Source organism: Salmo salar, chromosome ssa01, assembly GCF_905237065.1.
Source record: "Salmo salar chromosome ssa01, Ssal_v3.1, whole genome shotgun sequence".
Lineage (NCBI taxonomy): Eukaryota > Metazoa > Chordata > Actinopteri > Salmoniformes > Salmonidae > Salmo > Salmo salar.
In genome coordinates, this window is record NC_059442.1 from 540,274 (window position 1) to 549,709 (window position 9,436).

At 43.0% G+C, this 9,436-nt stretch overlaps 1 protein-coding gene across 2 annotated transcripts in view; it reads left to right on the forward strand.

The window, feature by feature from the left end:
• Positions 1–1,236: 1,236 nt before the first annotated feature.
• Positions 1,237–9,436, forward strand: part of manba (mannosidase, beta A, lysosomal) — a 47,629-nt gene continuing 39,429 nt past the window's right edge. Inside the window, exons 1-4 of one of the 2 annotated variants that reach the window (XM_045703893.1) lie at positions 1,237–1,698; positions 8,505–8,599; positions 8,982–9,087; positions 9,428–9,436. The exon at positions 9,428–9,436 is cut by the window's right edge and continues 165 nt beyond it. In XM_045703893.1, coding sequence (XP_045559849.1) covers positions 1,483–1,698; positions 8,505–8,599; positions 8,982–9,087; positions 9,428–9,436 — 426 coding nt within the window. In that variant the 5' untranslated portion in view covers positions 1,237–1,482. Of the gene's footprint in view, positions 1,699–8,504; positions 8,600–8,981; positions 9,088–9,349 lie in introns of those variants that run through there. The other variant, XM_045703937.1, reaches the window with a different exon arrangement.

Genomic DNA, 9,436 nt, shown 5'->3' on the forward strand with positions numbered 1-9,436 from the left:
CGGTACAGAGTCAATGTGGAGGCTATATACAGGGGGTACCGGTACAGAGTCAATGTCACAGTTATAAACTGTACGGCACAAGTCTCAAAGAAATCGAAGAAACTGGATATTATTGTGGCTGCGGCAGAAATGTTTTGGGGCAGTTAAATATTTTACATCTGAAGACTTGCAAGGGGTTCTGGCGCTGGAAGACCCATCTGTTACGCACGCCTCTAGAAAGAGGGAACGCAACACCCTGCTACAACTTAACTCTCCGTGTTGTGAAAGAGGTATGGAAGTGTAGGCGTGAGCAAGGATGACACAAAGGCAGAGAATACCGTTAACAGGGAATTTATTCCTTCACGCGGTAAGGTTGGGGAAAAGGGGCTGGACGGAACCAAAGCAAAGAAACTAAATATCAAAACCCCCTCTCCTACCTTACCTGCCTACCCACTACTTACCTAACTAGCACCACCTGGTGCACTAACCAAAATACAGGGGATGGTCCGCCCAGGTCTTTCCTAGTGTGCATAGACAGCAAACTACTACGGGTATATGTATGCCCGCGGGCCTCTTGCCTAAACACTCCCTAGGTGCCTTCCCCTTCCCCCCTGGGAACAAATGAAACAGAATTACACAAATGTAAGTCAATCAAAACACTGCATCCTATTGACACACACAACCAATCAGCTCCCTCAGCAACAACGGACACAGTACATACCAAAATTCTTGGAAACAACCAACATTCTATAACCCTCAGCCATTAGCCTTGTCTCTCAGCAATCATCTCTGTCTCCCCTCTCCCTGAGCAACAGCACACTGGCTTATATTGGGGTTGTTAATTGAGACAGCTGCGTCCTGACGAGGGGGCGGGGTCAGCTCTCCAATCAGCAATGGGGCCGACCAATCAGCTGCTTGGAGAACTTCAGGAAGCCATTACCTGAAACACACTAACAAATATACAAACTACAACACAGAAACTGGGGAACGTAACACCATCCTCTCGGGTTCCCCTTGAGCCTATGTAGGGATCAGATCTGTTTTATAATTTATTTTAACAGAAACATTGTTTGATTTAGTTTAGATATGTATTTTTGGTAGTTTGGTCATTTTTTTTGGTGGGTATTTTGTTCCATTTTGGGAATGCTGTTACCATCCCGCACAGTAGGTGGCAGAATGCACATTTAGTTGTGTGATCGCCAATATACCACAGAAGAAGATGTTGCCACGTGATGTGCAGTGGATCAGCTGATCTGTAAGGTCACATGATTATTAACAAGGAAGAAGCCGTTTGCACTGAACAACATACAGCGTTTTATTTTTTTACAACGTTTATAATCAGTGTTTGATGTTTAACGTTTTTTTTTCTTCTCTTCTCTCTTTGAAGTTTTCCTTGTCTTGAATGCAGTATTACATGTTAATAAATCATTTAGTTGTTAACAAATGTTCGAAACTTGACCTAGATACTTTTATCTGGCAAAAATCCTGCAAGAAGACACAACAATGAGCGCGTTTAGAAAAAGAGGAAGTGTTCTTGTTGTCCTTTATTACGTCTGGAGTGTTCACGTCCTTTTCGGATACAATGTATCCAGAGAGGAGCAGTACGATCTCAGCCTGAACAGGAAATGGACCATACAGAATTCAAATGGGTCTCTGTCGCTTCCTGCAGACGTACCAGGGTGTGTACACTCTGCTCTCCTGAAACAGGGCTTTATCAAGGTGAGAAGAGTTGTGATGTCTTCTGTCTTTAAAATAAATAAATAAATAAATGTTTTAAGATTAACCATGTGAGAGAGAAGGGGGTAGCTGCAGCCCAGAGTATGCTGGAGTGGGGGTCGAAAGGAAAGCAGTCACCCCTCACTAATCAAATCAAATCAAATGTATTTATATAGCCCTTCTTACATCAGTTGATATCTCAAAGTGCTGTACAGAAACCCAGCCTAAAACCCCCAAACAGCAAGCAATGCAGGTGTAGAAGCACGGTGGCTAGGAAAAACTCCCTAGAAAGGCCAAAACCTAGGAAGAAACCTAGAGAGGAACCAGGCTATGAGGGGTGGCCAGTCCTCTTCTGGCTGTGCCGGGTGGAGATTATAACAGAACATGGCCTAGATGTTCAAATGTTCATAAATGACCAGCAGGGTCAAATAATAATAATCATAGTAGTTGTCGAGGGTGCAACAAGTCAGTAACACAAGAGTAAGTGTCAGTTGGCTTTTTCATAGCTGATCTTTGGCTGTAGAGATACTATCCCCATCTAGTGGCCAGTTTACATACAGCAACCACAACAAGTGGTCTCTCACTATAACAATACTATCCCCATCTAGTGGCCAGTTTACATACAGCAACCACAACAAGTGGTCTCTCACTATAACAATACTATCCCCATCTAGTGGCCAGTTTACATACAGCAACCACAACAAGTGGTCCCTCACTATAACAATACTATCCCCATCTAGTGGCCAGTTTACATACAGCAACCACAACAAGTGGTCTCTCACTATAACAATACTATCCCCATCTAGTGGCCAGTTTACATACAGCAACCACAACAAGTGGTCTCTCACTATAACAATACTATCCCCATCTAGTGGCCAGTTTACATACAGCAACCACAACAAGTGGTCTCTCACTATAACCATACTATCCCCATCTAGTGGCCAGTTTACATACAGCAACCACAACAAGTGGTCTCTCACTATAACAATACTATCCCCATCTAGTGGCCAGTTTACATACAGCAACCACAACAAGTGGTCCCTCACTATAACAATACTATCCCCATCTAGTGGCCAGTTTACATACAGCAACCACAACAAGTGGTCTCTCACTATAACAATACTATCCCCATCTAGTGGCCAGTTTACATACAGCAACCACAACAAGTGGTCCCTCACTATAACAATACTATCCCCATCTAGTGGCCAGTTTACATACAGCAACCACAACAAGTGGTCCCTCACTATAACAATACTATCCCCATCTAGTGGCCAGTTTACATACAGCAACCACAACAAGTGGTCTCTCACTATAACAATACTATCCCCATCTAGTGGCCAGTTTACATACAGCAACCACAACAAGTGGTCCCTCACTATAACAATACTATCCCCATCTAGTGGCCAGTTTACATACAGCAACCACAACAAGTGGTCCCTCACTATAACAATACTATCCCCATCTAGTGGCCAGTTTACATACAGCAACCACAACAAGTGGTCCCTCACTATAACAATACTATCCCCATCTAGTGGCCAGTTTACATACAGCAACCACAACAAGTGGTCTCTCACTATAACAATACTATCCCCATCTAGTGGCCAGTTTACATACAGCAACCACAACAAGTGGTCCCTCACTATAACAATACTATCCCCATCTAGTGGCCAGTTTACATACAGCAACCACAACAAGTGGTCCCTCACTATAACAATACTATCCCCATCTAGTGGCCAGTTTACATACAGCAACCACAACAAGTGGTCCCTCACTATAACAATACTATCCCCATCTAGTGGCCAGTTTACATACAGCAACCACAACAAGTGGTCCCTCACTATAACAATACTATCCCCATCTAGTGGCCAGTTTACATACAGCAACCACAACAAGTGGTCTCTCACTATAACAATACTATCCCCATCTAGTGGCCAGTTTACATACAGCAACCACAACAAGTGGTCCCTCACTATAACCAACATGGTCGCCTTCTATTAGCCGGTTTATGTCTGCCCAAACTGCAGTCTGATGTAATCCTGAAACACACAAGTCAAGCTCCTTTAATAATGTATTTATTACAACTTTAAACCGACTCTTCACTTCTTCTTCTCCCTTTTTACTCCTTCTTCTGCGTCTCTGTTGTCAAATGTAATTCTTGAATTTATGTCCAAATTATCATATGGTATTTTTGAAATGTGCCAGTATTTAATGTTTTTGAAATGTACTTAGTGATTGGTGCGTGGCCCGAGGGTGGCGACACAGACAGCTCTGGAGAGAAACAAGACTGAGAAATGATCAGTTTCTCTGGATGTGCTGTTTATTGGTCTGTGTTTGGGGGGAAAAAATGAATATTTTTGTTTTATTCTATAAACAACTGACAACATTTCTCCCAAATTCTAAATAATAATGTTGTCATTTAGAGCGTTTATTTGCAGAAAATGACAACTGGTCAAAATAACAGAAAAGATGCAGTGTTGTCAGACCCTCGAATAATGCAAAGAAAATAAGTTCATAATCATTTTTAAAACAACACAATATTAATGTTTTAACTTAGGAAGAGTTCAGAAATCAATATTTGGTGGAATAACCCTGATTTTCAATCACAGCTTTCATGCGTCTTGGCATCCCCTCCACCAGTCTTTTCCATTGATGTTGGGTGACTTTATGCCACTCCTGGTGCAGAAATTCAAGCAGCTCGGCTTTGTTTTGATGCCTTGTGACCATCCATCTTCCTCTTGATCACATTCCAGAGGTTTTCAATGGGGTTCAGGTCTGGAGATTGGGCTAAGCCATGACAGGGTCTTGATCTGGTGGTCCTCAGCTACAATGGGGTTCAGGTCTGGAGATTGGGCCGGCCATGACAGGGTCTTGATCTGGTGGTCCTCCAGCTACAATGGGGTTCAGGTCTGGAGATTGGGCCGGCCATGACAGGATCTTGATCTGGTGGTCCTCAGCTACAATGGGGTTCAGGTCTGGAGATTGGGCTGACCATGACAGGGTCTTGATCTGGTGGTCCTCAGCTACAATGGGGTTCAGGTCTGGAGATTGGGCCGGCCATGACAGGGTCTTGATCTGGTGGTCCTCAGCTACAATGGGGTTCAGGTCTGGAGATTGGGCTGGCCATGACAGGGTCTTGATCTGGTGGTCCTCCAGCTACAATGGGGTTCAGGTCTGGAGATTGGGCTGGCCATGACAGGGTCTTGATCTGGTGGTCCTCCATCCACACCTTGATTGACCTGGCTGTGTGGCATGGAGTATTGTCCTGCTGGAAAAACCAATCCTCAGAGTTGGGGGAACATTGTCAGAGCAGAAGGAGGAAGTTTTCTTCCAGGACGAGCTTGTACGTGGCTTGATTCATGCCTCCTTCACGAAGACACATCTGCCCGATTCCAGCCTTGCTGAAGCACCCCCAGATCTTCACCGATCCTCCACCAAATTTCACAGTGGGTGTGAGACCAGAAGAGGCCTACAAGCCACAGTGTCTCACACCCACTGTGGAATTTGGTAGAGGATCGGTTAAACTATAGATTGATAGATTTATTTGACCCTTATTTAGTGTTTGTCGGCACAAAAGTCTAAATTTTTGGGGGAATTAGCATGTAAATGATGCAATCATTGTGTCAATAAATACATGCTCTTACCCAGGACATCTCTTGCTCTGTAATCGCTTGTAATAGCTTGTAATTGTGTACTTCTGAGCCGAGTAGTTGGTCGCCAAAATAAAAAGGAAATTCCGTGTCAGTAGGAGTGGCCGAGTTTTACTGAGAGTCCAGTTTAACCAGGCTCCCGGTCTCCTGCTATACCTTGTGCTAGTGATGTGTTGCTATGTCATACTTGTTCTGTGTTCACGTCCCTGGTCTTTTATAATAATAATAATAATAATAATAATAATAATAATAATAATAAATTACATTTGTAAAGCACTTTTCATTATACAGAATAATCTCAAAGTGCATAAAATAAATTTAAAAACAAATATAAAAATGTTTTTTTATTTAATTTTTAATTTATATTTATTTATATATTTATTTTTTGAATGGTATTTTATTTAAAAAAAAAAATTGAATGGTATTGACGATTATTTCATAAAATTCATTAAAATGTGGTCGTATAAGATGTATATATATATATATATATATATATATATATATATATATATAAATATTATACATACATAGTATTATTATCCAGAGCGACTTACAAATGGGCATTCACCTATAATATCCAGTGGAACAACCACTTTTGTTTGGATGAATTTACTTCTGTCAGATGCCTTTCGTTAAGTTTTTGCACTGAAGATCATTTTGTGTTTGTTTCTTACCATCTAACTACCGTACTGCAAAAGTTTGCAGTTCTGTGTTAAAGCCAGAGGATGAGTCTGAGTCTTGGACACTACATGACCAAAAGTATGTGGACACCTGCTCGTCCAACATCTCATTCCAAAATCATGGGCATTAATATGAAGTTGGTCCCCCCCCCTCTTCGCTGCTATAACAGCCTCCACTCTTCAGGGAAGGATTTCCACTAGATGTTTGGAACATTGCTGCTATAACAGCCTCCACTCTTCTGGGAAGGCTTTCCACTAGATGTTGGAACATTGCTGCTATAACAGCCTCCACTCTTCAGGGAAGGCTTTCCACTAGATGTTGGAACATTGCTGCTATAACAGCCTCCACTCTTCAGGGAAGGCTTTCCACTAGATGTTGGAACATTGCTGCTATAACAGCCTCCACTCTTCAGGGAAGGCTTTCCACTAGATGTTGGAACATTGCTGCTATAACAGCCTCCACTCTTCAGGGAAGGCTTTCCACTAGATGTTGGAACATTGTTGCGAGGCATGCCACAAGAGCATTAGTGAGGTTGGGCGATTAGGGCCTGGCTCGCAATCAGCCTTCCAATTCATCCCAAAGGTGTTAGATGGGGTTGAGGTCAGGGCTCTGTGCAGGCCAGTCAAGTTCTTCCACACCGATCTTGACAAACCATTTCTGTATGGACCTCGCATTGTGTACGGGGGCATTGTCATGCTGAAACAGTAACGGACCTTCTCTAAACTGTCTTGAATGTAATTCTATGCTGTAGCGTTAAGATTTCCCTTCACTGGAACTAAGGGGCCCGAACCATGAAAAACAGCCCCAGACCATTATTCCTCCTCCACCAAACTTTACAGTTGCCACTATGCATTTGGGCAGGTAGCGTTCTCCTGGCATCCGCCAAACCCAGATTCGTCCGTTGGACTGTCAGATGGTGAAGCGTGATTCATCACTCCAGAGAACGTGTTTCCACTGCTCCAGAGTCCAATGGCGGCGAGCTTTACACCACTCCAGCTGACGCGTGACATTGTGCATGGGGATCTTAGGCTTGTGTGGCCTACCACTTCACGGCTGAGCCGTTGTTGCTCCTAGAAGTTTCCACTTCACAATAATAGCACTTAAAGTTGACCGGGGCAGCTCTAGCAGGGAAGAAATTTGACAAACTGACTTGTTGGAAAGGTGACATCCTATGACGGTGCCATGTTGAAAGTCACTGAGCTCTTCAGTACGGGCCATTCTACTGCCAATGTTTGTCTATGGAGATTGCATGGCTGTGTGCTCGATTTTTATACACCTGTCAGCAACGGGGTGTGTCTGAAATAGCCAAATGCACTAATTTGAAGGGGTGTCCACATACCTTTTGTGTGTATATATATAGTATATTTCACTGTTAGTTTTACACAAATAATTGTACATTTTCAGTTTATTTTTGATTAAAAGTCCTGCTGATGGGTGTAATGTTGCTTGTATGTGTTGTGTGCTGTCAGGATCAGCGCCAGAACTAATCAGTTGGACGGGCATTTGATTTCCATGGGGGGGGGGGGCTTGTTGTTTCACCAGACCTACATCTATTTTAATGGGTTTTATAGTAAAGACATGTCATTTTAACTGTTAAAAATGTATTACTTTTTAATGTGGCATGTACATAATAACCATTCGTGATGTTTTCTATCTGATTGTCAAACAAATCGCTTCAAAAACTAGGTTTCCATCTCACGTTCGTCAAAAATTATTCCAGCATACGAAAATTGTGTACACCCGCCAACTTTCTTTCGATTTGTAAGTGGCTGAAACTATCTCACCGGAGAAAGCAACCGAGTGAAACAGCGCCCCCTCTGTCTTATTATATGTAGTCCATGTATCTGATGCTGTGTGGACAAAAAGAGTATGACATGTTTCAACGTGATGTCTAGATGGTTGTCAATATGAGTTATTTCTTGTATAGGCTGCTATTCTACTTTAAATAAAATCCTAAAATGGAAACAAAAACACTAGTCATTGAGCACCGGCTTATTGACTTGTCTTGCAGCCCAATCAGACGCGCAAAACTGTCTTGAGTGGCAACACATCTGCCCAATTAGCTGATTCGCTTTCCGTACACACCCACTCATTTCAACACACCTATTCGCCCGTACGTGGCTGCAGCTACCCATACTCCAGTCACCATATTGGGCTGCAGCTACCCATACTCCAGTCACCATATTGGGCTACAGCTACCCATACTCCAGTCACCATATTGGCCTGCAGCTACCCATACTCCAGTCACCATATTGGTGGACAGCTACCCATACTCCAGTCATCATATTGGGGGACAGCTACCCATACTCCAGTCACCATATTGGGGGACAGCTACCCATACTCCAGTCACCATATTGGGGGACAGCTACCCATACTTGAGGTGAGCTGACTGACAAATTGCCTATTTTATTAAATGAAAATGCCTGGTTCTCTCTCTCTCTCCTGTCTCTCCTGCTCTCTCTCTCTCTCTCTCTCTCTCAGGATCTCTACTTCAGGTTCAATGATGTAGCATACAGGTGGATCGCTCTTGACAACTGGACATACACGACGACATTTTCTGCCTCAACAGAGCTAAGGTACTGTTTACACAGCTTACACTTCCAGTCCCATGGTGTTACTGTATTCACTACTCCCAGGGCCGGTTCCCCGGACTCAGAACAAGCCTTGTCTTTCAGGGCCGGTTCCCTGGATTCAGAACAAGCCTTGTATTTCAGGGCCGGTTCCCCGGACTCAGAACAAGCCTTGTCTTTCAGGGCCGGTTCCCCGGACTCAGAACAAGCCTTGTCTTTCAGGGCCGGTTCCCCGGACACAGGACAAGCCTTATCTTGAACAAAAAATAACTTTCGATAGAGATTCTTCATTGAGCTGTCTTTTTAGTCTAGAACTAGGCTTAATTTGTGTCCCGGGAAGCCACCCGTCAGTTTTTCTAATATAAACCCTTCTTGTCCTCTGCTCCAGGGCTAAACAAAGAGTCCAGCTGGTGTTTGAAGGAGTGGACACCGTAGCGTCCATCTCTCTGAACGGAGTTGTTGTGGGAAAGACGGACAACATGTTCCGCAGATATGTAATGAAAAAAAGTCTTATTATTTATCATATGAACGTTGTTTATATTGCACATTGTGTAGTAGTATGATTTCAAGGTGTGTCTAGTCATGTACGATCGTTGAGTTAAATTGTCAAATCTGTTTTAACATTTACATAATACGTATGTATAGTGATTTATTTATGTTTGTTTATTAGGTTAAGTTATGTTTGATCAGGCCCCATTTAGCAGACACTTTTACCCAAAGAGACATACAGTAAATACCTGTAAACATTTTACCCAGAGGGTATCGAACCCCAAAATCCCGGCTTTTACCAACTGATGCTGGGCCACTTGATAACGTGATTCCCTGATGTTCAAGGACTTCAGC